Below are 17,200 nucleotides of genomic sequence, written 5' to 3'. Positions count from 1 at the left end.
CTCAGGAAACTAAGGAAATTCAGCATGTCCACATTAACCCTTACCAACTTTTACAGATGCACTATAAAGAGCATCCTATCGGGCTGCATCACAGCCTGGTATGGCAACTGCTCGGCCCAGGACCGCAAGGAACTTCAGAGAGTCGTGAACACCGCCCAGTCCATCACACGAACCTGCCTCCCATCCATTGATTCCATCTACACCTCCCGCTGCCGGGGGAAAGCAGGCAGCATAATCAAGGATCCCTCCCACCCGGCTTACTCACTTTTCCAACTTCTTCCATCGGGCAGGAGATTCAGAAGTCTGAGAACACGGACAAACAGACTCAAAAACAGCTTCTTCCCCACTGTCACCAGGCTCCTAAATGACCCTCTTATGGACTGACCTCATTAACACTACACCCGTGTCTGCTTCATCCGATGCCAATGCTTATGTAGTTACATTGTATATCTTGTGTTGCCCTATTATGTATTCTCATGTATTTTCTTGAATTCTGTTTAATTCCCTTTTCTTCCCATGTACTGAATGATCTGTTGAGCTGCTTGCAGAAAAATACTTTTCACTGTACCTCGGTACACGTGACAATAAACAAATCCAATCCAATCCAATCCAACCAGCCTGCAGCCACTGCACTCCCGTGTCAGCAAGGAGAGGAGGGAATCACAATTGGAGCAGAGAGAGACGGAAAATCAGCAAGTAAATGGGAAAGAGTATATCAGCAAGCAGAAAAGCAACAAGTTAAGGTCAGTCAAGAAACGGCCAGTTGAAAAAATACAGGATGTGGAGATGCCGGTGTTGGACTGGGGTGAGCACAATAAGAAGTCTTACAACACCAGGTTAAAGTCCAACAGGTTTGTTTCAAACACTAACTTTCGGAGCACATTCATAAGAACATAAGAACTAGGAGCAGGAGTAGGCCATCTGGCCCCTCGAGCCTGCTCCGCCATTCAATTAGATCATGGCTGATCTTTTGTGGACTCAGCTCCACTTTCCGGCCCGAACACCATAACCCTTAATCCCTTTATTCTTCAAAAAACTATCTTTATCTTAAAAACATGTACTGAAGGAGCCTCAACTGCTTCACTGGGCAAGGAATTCCATAGATTCACAACCCTTTGGGTGAAGAAGTTCCTCCTAAACTCAGTCCTAAATCTACTTCCCCTTATTTTGAGGCTATGTCCCCTTCACCTGAGGAAGGAGCAGTGCTCCGAAAGTTAGTGTTTGAAACAAACATGTTGGACTTTAACCTGGTGCTGTAAGACTTCTTACTGAAAAAATACAGGAAACAGCGTTGGATTTGCTGAGGATTATGGGGTTTCGGCGTAGTGGGGGGGGACTATGTTGAAATAGTCGAATCTGGTGGTGAAAAAGATACAAATGAGAGCTTCAACAGCAGATGGGATGGACTATGGATAGACACAGATTATGTTATGTGGGTGAAAATAAAACATTTTTATGCGGCAGCGGCACAGAAGTCGGCACTGTTCCCTCACAGCGCCAGGGACCCAAGTTCAATTCTGGTTTTGAGCGACTTTGTGGAGTCTGCACGTTCTCCTCGTGGCTACGTGGGTTTCCTCCCACAGTCCATAGATGTGCAGAATAGGTGGGTTGACCATGATCAATGAGCAGGGCTATGGGTATAGAGCAGGGCAGTGAGCCTAGGTAGAGGGCTCTTTTGGAGGGTCATGCAGGCTAGATGGGCCGAATGGCCTCTTTTAGTGCAATAGGGATTCTACGGATGATAGAAAGGATATGGGATCAGATCTCAGCTTGGTTGAATAGGACATAGAGGGGGCGATTCTCCAAAATGGAGCCCAAGTGTTCGCGCCGTTGTGAACACGACGGTGCGAAACGGGCACGGGGACGACCAATTCTGGCCCCCACGGGGGACCAGCACGGTGCTGGAACATTTCACGCCACTCCAGCCTCCTTTCCCGGCGTCAAATGGACAGCGCGCTAACCTGCGCATGCACGGGGGACTTCTCCTGCGTGCTGGCCCCGACTCAACATGGCGCCGGTGTTCAGGGACCGGACGCGCAAGAAAGTAGGCCCAGGGCGTAGAGGCCAGCCCGCCGATCGGTGGGCCCCGATCACGGGCCAGACCCCATCGGAGGCCCCCTCCAGTGAAGGAGCACTTTTCCCCGCCCCACAACCCCCCCCCCCCACCCCCCCCCGACCCTTCGCGCAGAGTTCCCGCCGGCAGCGACCAGGGGTGAACAGCGGCGGTAGGACTCTGTCGTATCCACGTGGCCGCTAGGCCCATCCGGGCCGGAGAATCGGCGGCCCTGCCGATTCCAGCGTCAAACGCGCGGGCTCAAATGGTGCCGATTTGCCTCACTGCGGAGAATCGCGCGTCGGTGCGCGGTTGCGCCGATTCTCCGGCCCGCCGCAAGGCTCGGAGAATCGCCCCCAGAGTTTGCAAAGTCAGAACTTTAGTTCTTTGCCTGAGTGAAATTAATGATTCTCAACCAAAGTGGGGTTGGAGGAATTGATTCTGATATTCGGCTTCAGCATCCAAAGGTTAGTGGGGGACAAATGATTCTGTTCTTGCTCTGCCTTTATGTGGACAATGGGTGCTGGTTGGATTCGGTGATTTAACTGCAATGAGGAACCCAGTAACAGGAGTTGTACCCAAAGAATGTGTCATTATCAGGAGAGGCAGGGATTGGGGAGTAAGGGCAAGAAAGAGAAAGGTTATTGTGAAATTAAGATTATCACGAGAGAGCGAGAGAGTCTGGACACTCTGAAGTCTCATGAGATCAAGCACCAGGTCAAATATGGGCAAGGAAACCTCCTGCTGGTTACTATATCCCGACCTCCGATCCCACCTCTCCTCAGAGGATGAATGAGTATTCTTCCTTGCTGAAACACCATTATGAAGAAGCGTGAGGGTGGCAATAGGGCACTATAGGGCACTTCAATGTCTTATCACCAAGAGTGGCTCAGTACCACCACTACTGATCAAGCTGACTGAGTCTTAAAGGACATAGCTACTATACTGGGTCTGGGCAGGTGGTGAGGGAACAAACAAGGAAACGATACTTGGCCATATCCTCACCAGTCTACATGTCACAGATCCATCTGTCCACAATAGTATTGGCAGAAGTAAACAGCACACGATGCTTGTTTGAGACAACGCATGGCTTTCACATTGAAGGTGCTCTCCATCATGTTGTGTGGCACTGCCACCATGCTAAATAGGATGGATTTTGAAACAAATTTGGCAATTCAAAACTGGGCATCCATGAGGTGCTGTGGGCCATCAGCAGCAGCAGGATTGAACCACAATCTGGAACCTCGTGGCCCGCATATCCCCAACTATATCATCAAGCTACGGAGTGAAGAGTGCAGGAGGGCATGTCAAGAGCAACACTAGGCACATCTAAAAACATGAGATGGCAACCTGCTGGAGCTACAACACAGGACTACTTGTGTACCAAATAACAGAAGCAGCAAGTGACAGACGGAGCTAAGCAACACCACAGCTAATGGATCAGATCGAAGCACTGCAGTCCTGACGTATCCAGGCATGAATGGTGGTGGACAATAGAACAACTAATGGGAGAAGAAGGCTCCACAAATATTCCCCCTCAATAACTGAGGAGCCCAACACATCAGTGCAAAAGATAAGGCTGAAGCATTTGCAACCAGAACTGTTGTCTGGATGATCCATCTGGACCTTCTCCTGAGGTCCCCAACATCTCAGCCGGCAGCCAATTCCATTCACCCCACATGATATCAAAAACTGACTGAAAGCACTGATGCTCTGGGATTCGTCTTGAATTGATACAGGGCCATGGAGAGAGGGTGGCACAGTGGGATTTCATTTAGCCCTGATGTAGGGCTGTGGGGAGAGAGTGGGACAATGGGATGAGTTTGTGATTGATACAGGGATATGGGGAGAGAACGGGACAGTGGGATTATTTCAATGATAAAATATTAAAACATGCTGCTGTGCAGAGAGACCTGGGTGTGCTAGTGCATGAGTTGCAACGAGTTGGTTTACAGATGCAACAGGTGATTAAGAAGGCGAATGGAGTTTTGTCCTTTATTGCTAGAGGGATGGAATTTAAGACTAGCGAGGTTATGCTGCAACTGTATAATGTGTTAGTGAGGCCACACCTGGAGTATTGTGTTATTGTGTTCAGTTTTGGTCTCCTTACCTGAGAAAGGAGGTACTGGCGCTAGCAGGCTCGAGGGGCCAGATGGCCTACTCCTGCTCCTAGTTCTTATGTCCTTATGTTCTTATTAGTTTGGGATTGATACAGGGATATTGGGAGAGAGTGGAGCAATGGGATTAGTTTTGGATTGATACAGGGATATGGAGAGAGAGTGTGGCAGTGAGATTATTTTTGGGATTGATACAGGGATATGGGGAGAGAGTGGGCAGTAAGATTATTTTGGGATCGATACAGGGCTATGGCGAAAGAGAGGGGCAGTGGTATTAGTTTGGGATTGATACAGGGCTATGGGGAGAGAGTGGGACAGTGGGGTTAGTTTGGGATTGATACAGGGCTATGGGGAGAGAGTGGGGCAGTGGGATTAGTTTGGGATTGATACAGGGCTATGGGGAGATAGCGGGGCAATGGGATTAGTTTAGGATTGATACAGGCCTATGAGGAGAAAGGGGCAGTGGGATTAGCTTGGGATTGATACCGGGATAGGGGGAGAGAGTGGGGCAGTGGGATTAGTTTGGGTTTGACACAGGGCTATGGGGAGAGATTGGGGCAGTGGGAATAGTTTGGGATTGATACAGGGCTATGGAGAGACAATGGGGCAGTGGGATTAGTTTGGGATTGATACAGGGCTTTGGGGGAGAGTGGGGCAGTGGGATTAGTTTGGGATTGATACAGGGCCATGGGGAGAGAGTGGGGAAGTGGGATTAGTTTGGGATTGATACAGGGCCATGGGGATAGAGTGGAACAGTGGGATTAGTTTGGGATTGATCCATGGCCATGGGGAGAGAGTGGAACAGTGCAATTATTTTGGGATTGATCGAGGGCTATGGGGAGAGGTTTGGGACAGTGGTATTTTGTTTTTCACTGATGTAGGCTCTGGGGGGAGAGTAGGGTAGAGGGATTGTTTGGGATCATGCCATGATCGTAATTGATGTTATAAATAGATGGGAAGATCCTAGAATGGAACAGTGCCTCAACTTTTACTTTTTCAATAAAAAATGGAGGAATAGAGTCACCGGACCACCAATTAGTTTTAACAACAAGAAATAAAAAATATATTCAACTTAAAAAATTGATTATATGAAGCTCCTTTACTCGACCCTGAGTTTAACAAATACACTCAGCACCCCTCCCCCACCCCACCCCCCCAGATGATCCTTATACGGTGAGCCACCTTCTCTCACTGAGCTCCGCCTTCCACACGCACATTTTCAAATTCTGCTGTCAAAGAGTCGCACTTTCAAATCTCCTTTGAAATGATGCTTTCCCTCCACTACTTCCATCAAGGTTTCACTTTCAGGTTTCACACCTCACCCTTCAGCCTCGTGGAGAAATGGGGCGGGATTCTCCGACCCCCCCCCCCCCCCCCCCCCCCCCCCCCCCCCGCCGGGTGAGAGAATCGCCGGGGGTCGTCATGAATCCCGCCCCCTCCATTCTGCCAATTCTCCCTCCCCCCAAAAACCGGCATGGCGTGAGTCGCACCGCCCGCCTCGGAGAATGGCGGGGTCTGGCGCGTCTCAATGGGCGCTGGGGCCGCCCGAATTCTCCGGCCCGCGATGGGCCGAAGTCCCACCCACTTGTAGCCGGTCCCGCCGGCGTATATCAGCGTAGGTCCCGTACTGGCGGCGAGGGCGGGCTCCGGTGTTCCTGGGGGGTCGCGGGGGGATCTGGCCCCGGGAGGTGCCCCCACCGTGGCCTGGTCCGCGGTCTAGGCCCACCGATCCGCGGGCGGGCCTGTCCCGTGGGGGCACTCTATTCCTTCCGCATCGGCCGTTGTGGTCCTCCGCGATGGCCAAAGCGGAAGTGAATTCCTGTGCGCATGCGCGGAGATGACGCCAGCACGTGCTGGTGCTCCCGCACATGTGCCAACTCGCACCGGCCGGTAGAGGCACTTTGGCGCCGGTTGGCATGGTGCCAGGCCCCTATCCTGCCGGCTGGCAGGGCGCCAACCACACCAGGGCGGGCCTGGCCCTTGAATGTGCGGTGGATTCCACACCTTTGGGGCGGCCTGACGCCGGAGTGGTTCACGCCACTCCGTCCCGCCGGGTATGGGAGAATCCCGCCCATGGTGTTGGGGAAATTGAGGGTGGATAGATCTCCAGGATATGGTAATCTACATCCCAGAGTGCTTAAGGAACTGGCTGTAGAAATAGTGGATGCAGTATTGGGCATCGTCCAAGATTCTATAGACTCTGGAACAGCTGCTGCATAATGGAGGGTAGCAAATTTAACTCCATTATTTAATATGATGTGGAGAAGCCGGCGTTGGACTGGGGTGAGCACAGTAAGAAGTCTTACAACACCAGGTTAAAGTCCAACATGTTTGTTTTGAACACTAGCTTTCGAAGCACCTGAGGCAGGAGCAGTGCTCCGAAAGCTAGTGTTTGAAACAAAGCTGTTGGACTTTAACCTGTGTTGTAAGACTTCTTACTGCACTATTTAATAAGGTAGGTAATGAGAAAACAAGGAATTATAGAGCAGTCAACCTGACGTTGGTAGTGGGGAAAATTCTTGAATCCATTGTCGAGTATTTAGAGAATAATGGCAGGATCGGACGGAGTCAGCAAGGATTTAAAAATGGAAAGCGATGCTTGACAAATCTACTGGAATTTTTGAGGATGTAACTAGTAGAGTTGATAAGGGGGAGTCAGTGGATGTGATTTATTTGGACTTTCAGAAGACTTTCGACAAAGTCCCAGGTAAGAGATTAATGTGCATGGGATTAGGGGTAGTGAATTGAGATGGATAGAAAACTGGTTGGAAGACAGGCAACAAAGAACAGGGATTAACAGGTCTCTTTCCAAATGGCAGGCAGTGACGAGTGGGGTACCATCGGGATCGGTGCTGGGACCCCAGCTATTCACAATATATATTAATGATTTAGGTCAGGGAACTAAATGCAATATCTCCAAATTTGCAGATGACACAAAGCTGGATTGAAGGATGAGATGTGAGGAGGATGTAGAGATCCTTCAGTGGGATTTGGACAGGCTGAGTGAGTGGGCAAATGAATGGCAGATGCAGTAAAATGTGGATAAATGTGAGGTTATCCACTTTGGAAGCAAAACCAGGAAGGAGATTATGACTTGAATTACTGTAGTTGAGAGAGGGGAATGTGCAACGAGACCTGGGTGTCCTCGTACACCAGTCATTGAAGGTAAGCATGCAGGTGCAGCAGGTGATAAAGAAGGCGAATGGTATGCTGGCATTCATAGCGAGAGGATTTGAGTACAGGAGCAGGGATGTCCTGCTGCTGTTATACAGGGCTTTGGTGAGGCCACACCTGTAATATTGTGCGCAGTTTTTGTCTCCTTATCTGAGGAATCATAGAATCCCTACAGTGCAGAAGGAGGTTGATGCACGCAACGTAGATGAAGTCTGAATGAAAGGCTTTAATTCGCAAGAAGTGGACCCGGCAGCAGACGTACAGAAGAATGGCTGGCTGCCGGGGAACACGGGTTCTTATACCCCGCCTCATAGGCGGAGCTACCTTTCTCTGAGCCGAGGCACACGATACCTGGACCAATGGGCAGCGGGTCCTCTGCACCAATGGCAGCTCACACTCCCAGGTACCGTAATACCCCTATTCATAATACCACGGAGGCCATTCAGCCCATCGAGTCTACACCGACCCTCTGAAAAGCACTCTACCTCGACCCACTCCTCGCCCTATCTCTGTAACCCCATAACCTCACCTAACCGTTGGATACTAAGGGACAATTTATCCTGGCCAATCCACCTAACCTGCACATCTTTGGACTGCGAAAGGAAACCAGAGCACCCGGAGGAAACCCGCTCAGACACGGGGAGAACGTGCAAACTCAGCACAGGCAGTCACCCAAGGCTGAAATTGAACCCGGGTCCCTGGCGCTGTGAGGAATCAGTGCTAGCCATTGTGCCCCCGTACCACGCAAGGAAGGATGTTCTTGCTATAGACAGAGTGCAGAGAACGTTTACCAGACTGATTCCTGGGATGGCGGGACTGATGTGAGAGGGGAGATTAAGTCAGTTAAGATTGTATTGCTGGAGTTCAGAAGAATAAGGTGGACTCTCACAGAAACCTGTAAAATTTAACAGGACTAGACAGGGTAGAGGCAGGAAAGATGTTTCTGATGATGGAGGTGTCCAGAATTGGAGGTCAAAGTTCGAAGATACAGGGTAAACCTTTTAGGATAGCGATGAGGAGAAATTTCATCACCCAGAGAGTGGTGAACCCGTGGAATTTAATAATAATAATAATCGCTTATTGTCACAAGTGGGCTTCAATGAAGTTACTGTGAAAAGCCCCTGGTCACCACATTCCGCCGCCTGTTCGGGGAGGCCGTTACAGGAATTGAACCCATGCTGCTGGCCTTGTTCTTCATTACAAGCCAGCTGTTTAGCCCACTGTGCTAAACCAGCCCCTGGTCAAATCGCTTATTGTGACAAGTAGGCTTCAATGAAGTTACTGTGAAAAGCCCCTAGCCGCCATTTTATGGCGCCTGTTCGGGGAGGCTGGTACGGGAATTGAACCCGTGCTGCTGCCCTTGCTCTGCTTTACAAGCCAGCTGTTTAGCCCACTGTGCTAAACCAGCCCCTAATGCTATGACTTGAGGCAGTGGAGGCTAAAATGTGTGTTTTTACGAGGGAGTTAGATGTAGCTCTGAGGGTGAAGGGGATTAAAGGATATGGGGGGGGAAAGTGAAATTAGGGTATTGAGTTGGACAATCAGCCATGATCGTGATGAATGGTTGAGAAGGTTTGAAGGGCCCAATGTCCTCCTCCTGCTCCTAATGTCTGTGTTTTTATGTTTTTGGTTTCCTTTGATTTAAAAGGCTTTTACACAAACACCACAGATTTCCACAATTCTTCAAAATAATGCTTCGTAAACTGTAGTGTTTTCTCACAAACCTCAGCACTACTGCAGATATATCCAATGTCTTACAACTATCTGTGACTTTACTGGACAGTAATCTGTCTGGTTCCCAGTCTCCTCTGTTCCGTTAACTCCAGGCGTCTTGGAAACTTCTCTTCATTTTGCTAGTTTCCTTAACTGGCTGGACTTTAAGTTTCTGGCTTCTGTTTTCTTAACCATTGCTCCATTGTATAGCTTTTCTTCCAGCAAGGCTGAGAGAGATGTTCCCTCTTTAGCTTTCTAAAACCAATTGCTTCCAGCAGAGCTGTGAGGGCTGTCTTCTCTTTCACTGCAACTGCAATCAAATTAGCTAAACTAAAACTTAAAAGCTTCTCTGCTTTATAAGGCCCCAGTTGCTAAGCAACCCACTGCTAGTTTATTTATCCTTCATGCCATAACCCTCTCTAAGCACAATAGAATCACAATTGGAATTGAAATCAACCCCCACACATACAAACCCCTATGTCCAGCATCAATCTAAATATAGGTTTTACATTTCCAGGCAGAGAAACACTAAATTAAACCCACTTCAAACTAGGTCAATGGGATTAGTCTGTGTTCGATATAGGGCTATAGGGAGAGAGTGGGACATTGGGATTACTCTGTGTTCAATACAGGGCTATGGGGAGAGAGTGGGTGTTGGATTAGCTTGGGTTCAATACAGTGTTATTGGGTGAGAGCGGGGCAGTGGGATTAGTTTGAGGTTGATACAGGGATATGGGGAGCGAGTGGAGCAGTGGGATTAGTTTGGGATTGATAAAGGGCTATGGGGAGAGAGTGGGGCAGTGGGACTAGTTTGGGATTGTTACAGGGCTATGGGGAGAGAGTGGGACAGTGGGATTAGTTTGGGATTTATACAGGGATATGGGGAGCGAGTGGAGCAGTGGGGTTAGTTTGGGATTGATACAAGGCTATGGGGAGAGAGTGGGGCAGTGGGATTAGTTTTGATACAAGGCTATGGGGTGAGAGTGGGGCAGTGGGATTAGTTTGGGATTGATACAGGACTATGGGGGGAGAGTGGGGCAGTGGGATTATTTTGGGATTGATACAGGGCTATGGGAAGAGAGTGGGGCAGTGGGATTAGTTTAGGATTGATACAGGGATATGGGGAGCGAGTGGGGCAGTGGGATTTTTTTGATACAGGGCTATGGGGTGAGAGTGGGGTAGTGAGATTAGTTTGTGATTGATACAGGGCTATGGGGTGAGAGTGGGGCAGTGAGATTAGTTTGTGATTGATGCAGGGCTATGGGGTGAGAGTGGTATGTTATTCTCTAAATCTGAAAAAAGATTGTAGACTTCCAGTTAACACAAATACTTTATTCAGTGGGTTCTTTCTGTTTCCAGAACTTAACTAAATATAATACAGTCAAGAGGTATGACCAGTGAAGCAAGGGGAAACTGCCTATGCTGAGCTGTCTCTGTCTGCTGCTGCTCACATCCTCCCTTGGGCTGGACCCTTTATACCCGTCTCTGATGCTGCTCTCCAGTGATGCTGTGGCTGCTACATCTGTCTGTAGTCCCTGGTGTATATGCAAATGTATGTACAGATCACAACATCCCCCCCCCCTTTATTGGACATGTTTTCTCGACTGGCCTCAAGAAAACTGTACATAACAAGTGGTGAGAATATGCAAGTCTACACACTGTGAAAATAATAAATGTAATCCAGAAACAATTAACTGTGTTGTGAGTCCATTGTGAGAAATGTCCATATTCGTCTTGTGCGTGTGTTGAAGTGTCGTCACAAATCTAGCCGGCCGGGTGCCTTACGGCTTCTGCTGGAGTGTCTTAACGGTGGTGGTAGGGATGACGGTTTGATGTCATCAAGAGTACTGTCTGGCGTTATGTGGCGAGGAACGTGAACAAATGGACTCGGTCAAGTCCGGTGTGGGAAATACTGGCGCTGTAGGTCGAATCTATAATAGATCCCGGCGGTTACGGCGAAAAAGTACTCCCGCAGACGATTTGACAATGTAGGACCGCGGTGCCTCCTGCCTGATCACCGTGGCTGAATCAGACCATCCGTCTTCTGGGTCCCTGATTCTGATGGCGTCACCTATTGTTAGTGCCTTGAGTGGGATCGCATGTTGATCGTAGTATAGTTTTTGTTTGGAACATAGTGCCCGCATGTCGTCGAGAACCGGTGCGTTGCCGGGGCCTCGGAATTGCTTTGCCGGTAGGGTTGTCCGGATGTCTCTGCCGAAGAGCATTTGCGTTGGCGACAGTCGTGAGCTCAATGGGGTTGCCCGGTATGATAACAGAGCTAGGTTGATGTCGGAACGTGACTCGGCTGCTTTGCTGATGAGTAGTTTAATGATGTGGACACCTTGTCAAAATCTTCAAGATTTCAATTGACATGGTCCCTCTGGACTCATGGGTGGCCGTCCTCTGATTATTGAGTGCTTCTGTGCAGACGAGCTGAGATATGTCAGTCTCGCTGCACATTCTGTATGGGAATTGTGATTTCTTTGTCACTTGTCTCACATACAGTGGGTAGACATTTAGCGTCTTCTTCTGGTGGCTCAAATAAGCTTGATAGATCTTCATGGTCTTGTACATGCATGGCGTTTGCTATGGAGTATTTGCTTGCTTCCATTTTTGAGTCTGTCATCGAGCTGTCTGTGGAGGCTTGCGTCACTCTTTTTGTGGAGTCCTTCATCGCTCTCTCTGTAGAGTCCTTCATTGCTCTCTCTTGGAGTTTGTCATCGCTTTCTCTGGGGAGTCCTTCATTGCTCTCTCTGTGGAGTCCTTCATTGCTCTCTCTGTAGAGTCTGTCATCGCTCTCTCTCTCTGGATTCCTTCATTGCTCTCTCTGTGGAGTCCATTGCTCTCTCTGTGGAGTTTGTCATCGCTCTCTCAGTGGAGTCCTTCATCGCTCTCTCTGTGGAGTCTGTCATCGCTCTCTCTGTGGAGTCGTGCTGTGTTCTCGCTGTAGAGTTGATCTGTGCTCTCTCAACGGAGTCGTTCTGTGCTCTCTGTGTGGCGTCGTCTTCGTCTTGGGTATTGCTGTCATCCAGTGTACCTACCATCTGCCATGGCACCATGGTATTGGATTCATCTACCACGAGAAGAGTTGTATTGAGCTGTTCAACCGTGTTGCTGATGCTGTGATCAGGATCTCTGAATAACTCAGCCATGTCTGAGCAGTATTGTGTGTATTGTTTGTTGGGCAAATCATCGCTTTTTGTTTCGGAGTTGTGATCGTTCTCTTCATGTTCAATGAACAAATCATCTTGTTGTGTGGAGGCTGGGACCCTTCGTGGTGCGGGGACCACTCTCTATTTCTTGGTGTCAGGCCGCAGCATAATCCTGCACTCACGAGTTGGGATGTCATATATGCTGGGCTGAAGATTCCCCATTCCGAAGAACTCATCGTCGGGGTCTTCACGGTACAACACCTCTACTTGCGGTTCGGATTTGGTACTGGGGTAGCCATCTCCCAAGATGAAATCTTCATCTGAGTCGTACTCTGCAAGGACCATATCATCTTCTAGGGCGGTGCTAACTGCTTGTTCCAGGGTGTTGTGAAAGTTATTTTTAACTGCTGGTGTAAGTTCAGGCATTGTTCTGTCTTTGAGGCAAGAAAATTGGGATTTGCAGCTTTAAATTTCTTTTTGTTAATTTTCGTGCATCTCCCTTTTAAGTGGGCATGGTCCTGGTCCTCTGACGTCATGACGCTCGTGACGTCATGCGTAGGACTCGGTTGCCCATGCGCACACCGAGTTTCCTGTACTGTGCCCTCTTTCCGCAACTGAACATGTGCGGTTCCTTTCCCAAGATGGCTGCCGCTCAGTACCTTCTTTCTCCGATTCAACCCTGCCTCCGCCTCGTGATGAGTGTTTGCTCCATTTTTACCAATTTTGTTTTCTAAATGATGATTCTGTGTTTGTAGAGACTCAAAGTACTGATTTTGTTTTTGTTCATAAGCAAGGCATTTTTGTATAGTGATTTCCAGAGTTTGATGCTTATTTTGTGAAAGTTCTTCCTTCAAATTTTTATCAGATAGTCCAGAAATTAAGTGATGCATTATCACAGTGTCTCTGAAATCAGCATAATCACAGCCCTGTGGTATTAACTTGAGATTGAGTAATAAAATCAGAGATGGGCCCTCCGTTCTCTGACAAGAGTTAAATCTTTCCAGCATCTCACCGGACCAACCGTTACAGCGTTCAGCAAATGTTTTGAGTATAACTTCTACTTTGCTGTTGTCCTCGCCTTCTAAGTAATTAAAGCAATTATAGATTTCTCTAGCTCCATGCCCTCTTATTGAGAGCAGTAGGGCTATTTTCGTTGTGTCAGAGGCTGGTGTCTAGCTAGCTTTCTGAAATCACACCTGGTACCATATGTCATTCTCTAAGTCTGAATAAAGATTGTAGACTTCCAGTTAACACAAATGCTTTATTCAATGGATTTGTTCTGTTTCCAGAGCTTAACTAGATATAATAGTCAAGAGGTATGACCAGTGAAGCTGAGGTAAACTGCCTATGCTGAGCTGTCTCTGTCTGCTGCTGCTCACTAGCTCTGTGCTTCTCAAAGAGGCGGATCCTCCCTTGGGTTGGACCCGTCTCTAGTGGTGCTGTGGCTGTTACATCTGTCTGCAGTCCCTGGTGTATGTGCAGATGTATGTACAGATGTACAGATCACTACAAGTGGGTCAGTGGGATATGTTTTGATACAGGGCTATGGTGTGAGTGTGGCAGTGAGATTAGTTTGGGATTGATAGTGGGCTATGGTGTGAGTGTGGCAGAGATTAGTTTGGGATTGATAGTGGGCTATGGGGTAAGAGTGGGGTCGTGAGATTAGTTTTGATACAGGGTTATAGGGTGAGAGTGGGGCCGTGGGATTTGTTTTGATACAGGGCTATGGCGTGAGAGTGGGGCCATGGGATTTGTTTTGATACAGGGCTATGGTGAGAGAGTGGGACAGTGGGATTAGTTTGGGATTGACACAGGGCTATGGGGAGAGTGGGGCAGTGGGATTAGTTTGGGATTGATACAGGGCTATGGGGAGAGAGTGGGGCAGTGGGATTTGTTTTGATACAGGGCTATGGGGTGAGAGTGGGGCAGTGGGATTTGTTTTGATACAGGGCTATGGGGAGAGAGTGTGACAGTGGGATTTGTTTTGATACAGGGCTATGGGGAGAGAGTGTGGCAGTGGGATTTGTTTTGATACAGGGCTATGGGGAGAGAGTGTGGCAGTGGGATTTGTTTTGAGTGCCCCTTTTGGTGTCAGCACAGACACATTGGGCCACTAATATTGTTTTTCTACAAACCTAAATGTTCTCTTTGGAGACCAAGGTTGGGTTGCCAGTATTAGGTCAATACCCCGGTAGAAAGCAGACGCTTAGTGTGCTCTGACCCACGTTAGGCCTAAGCACACAAGCGGCATGGCTTCCCCAGCCGAATAGACTGCTGAACCTCGGCTTTGAAGAAAGCTTGCTTGGTAGTGGAGGGCATGTGGAACCTGGTTGAGTCAGTGCATTCGGGGGAGGCAAGAAGAAATTAACGTACAACACAAAAGCGTCATGTTGAGTGCTTGTACATGTATCAGCATCATCACTAATGTCACCAATTTCTGCTTCTAATAACATTGCCCCAGTTCCTCTGCCTCAGCTTGTGCGTTGTTGAAACATTTATCCATGCCTTTTTATCTTGGAACGTGAATATTCCAGCATTGTTCTGGCAGGTCTAACAAATCTAGATTAGAAAATTCTCATCCTTGTTTTCTAATCCCTCCATGGCTTCATTCCCTGCCCCACCCCTGTCCATCTCTTACCCTCCCCTATCCCATCTCTGTAATATCTACCCCCACAACCCACCTTCTTCTTCTGGCCTCTGAAGCACCCCGGCTTTTTAATCACTCCTCCATCGATGCCGTTAGCGGGTAAAGGCCTCAGCTCTGGAAATCCCCGCTCAGTCTCTGTCTCCTCTATTTAGACGCATCTTAAAACCTGCCTCTTTGAATGAGCTTCTGACCACTTGATTCAAATGTTGTTATGTGACTGGATGCCTTATTCTTGTTTTATAATGCTCCTGTGCAGTTCCTTGAGGCCTTTTGTTACGTTGAAATCACTGGAGAAACGCAAGTTGTTGGTGCTGATCTTTCATTTTTACCTTGCAGATTGAAACTTCCAAACTGGAGCCAGAGATCAAGATAGCGACTTCTGACAAGTGTGTCTTTTATAATAAGGGGCTGTGACAGACTGTGTTGCTCCAAGCAACAGCAGCTACTCCAGAAGTGAAGAGGAAATCTGATTAATCATGATCAATGATTGGTGATAATTAGGAAATATTCACAGAAAGAGATGGTTCTTACCTTATTTTTATAAATTACTGGTGTCTGAAAATCAAGCAGAAACACCAAACTACATTACCAGAAGGGTTACTGACGGAGTCTCGTACCAGCATCCAATTTAGAAATGAATACGTACTTGTGTTGACTAATGTTATGAATGTGCCATCCAGCGTGGTGCATAGCCACACCCCAAAGCCCATTGCATCCGGTGCTGATGCCAAATGGTCCAACGCAACGCGTTAGAACATAAATAGAAGTTGTAGTAGACGTTTCGAGCCTGCTCTGCCATTCAACCATTCAACAAGATTATGATTGTTCATCTACTTCAACTCCGCTTCCCACAAGATCCGCAAATCCTTTAATTCCATTTGTGGAAGTTCATCCCTCCTCACACTGGAAGAGTTGTCCATTTTCTCATGTTTCCCTTGCTCCAAACCATGACGTGAGCGGTGTTAATCCAGCTTCCTCACACTGTCCTTCGACGCCCCCTCCAACGAGAACCCATAAAAGCTTCACATTGATAGGACTAACCGACACAATGCAAATTCGTCCACAACTTCTCTCTGGCCTCCAGGTAAAGCAGCACCAATTTACGCCAAAAACGGAAGTGACTGGAATTGTTGAGCGGCAGCACTGGGTGCAATGGCTTCTTAACTTTGAAGAACTGAAGACAACCTCCTCAGCCATAAAGCTATGTGTGAGCCCCTTGATTTAGGGCCCAGTCACAGCAGTTGATGCAGTTGCACTCAATGACTTATTCTAAAATCAAACTGAATACAGATTAATATTTTTGACGAGTGTTAATGACAAGAATGTCTTAAAGGGTAACACGTGTAATTGTCTTCCATAATTTCTAAACACAGCCAATGCCATTATTTCACACACGCTTACCTCTGCGGCAGCTTTTATCATAGATTATCATAGAATTTACAGTGCAGAAGAACATTCGGCCCATCGAGTCTCCATCGGCTCTTGGAAAGAGCACCCTACCCAAGGTCAACACCTCCACCCTATCCCCATAACCCAGTAACCCCACCCAACACTAAGGGCAATTTTGGACACTAAGGGCAATTTATCATGGCCAATCCACCTAACCTGCACATCTTTGGACTGTGGGAGGAAACCGGAGCCCCCGGAGGAAACCCACGCAGACACGGGGAGGATGTGCAGACTCCGCACAGACAGTGACCCAAGCCGGAATCGAACCTGGGACCCTGGAGCTGTGAAGCAATTGTGCTATCCACAATGCTACCGTGCTGCCTTTTATGTTGGGATTGGTGTAGAGTTCAGACATTGCGGCACAGAGTGGTAACCAGCAGACAGTCAGCCCAAGATAAAGGATGAATTGGCCAATGTCAGTGGTCAAACAGATCGCACACATGCACAGTGGCAATCCAGAGCCTGATACCACAGCTACCACAGTATAACCACTTTGGCACAATGTGAAAATCAGTGACTAAACAGAATTGAATCAGTGTCTAACTTTAAATGAGAGTGATTAAATAATAAAATAATCATTGAAGTCAATCAATCTTTGTATTTCTCTTTATTTTCTCTGTTAATGGCATCTGGAGTTATATCTGGCACAAAGAAAGACACTTGTGGTTGTTGGAGGTCTGTCGTCTCAGTATTGGCATGGATACAGGATTGGCCGATGGTATAAGGCACGGTGGGGATAAAGGGGTCTTTTTCAGGATGGCAGCCGGTGACTAGTGGTGTGCCTCAGGGGGTCTGTGTGGAGACCCTAACTATTCACGATATACATTAAAGATCTGGAAAAAGGAACTGAGGGCATTGTTGCCAAGTTTGCAGATGATACAAAGATCTGTAGATG

At 48.0% G+C, this 17,200-nt stretch overlaps 1 protein-coding gene across 3 annotated transcripts in view; it reads left to right on the top strand.

Annotated features, from left to right (window-relative positions):
• LOC119963817 (sideroflexin-5-like) overlaps positions 1-16,387 on the top strand; it is a 277,217-nt gene extending 260,830 nt beyond the window's left edge. For all 3 annotated transcript variants that reach the window (XM_038793125.1, XM_038793126.1, XM_038793124.1), the window contains one exon: positions 15,193-16,387. In XM_038793125.1, coding sequence (XP_038649053.1) covers positions 15,193-15,270 — 78 coding nt within the window. In that variant the 3' untranslated portion in view covers positions 15,271-16,387. The remainder of the gene's footprint in view (positions 1-15,192) is intronic.
• The last annotated feature ends 813 nt before the right edge of the window (positions 16,388-17,200 follow it).

This window comes from Scyliorhinus canicula, chromosome 3 (assembly GCF_902713615.1).
Source record: "Scyliorhinus canicula chromosome 3, sScyCan1.1, whole genome shotgun sequence".
In the NCBI taxonomy this organism is placed as follows: domain Eukaryota; kingdom Metazoa; phylum Chordata; class Chondrichthyes; order Carcharhiniformes; family Scyliorhinidae; genus Scyliorhinus; species Scyliorhinus canicula.
Note: the sequence above shows the minus strand (reverse complement) of the source record. Positions and strands in the feature narration are given on the sequence as shown.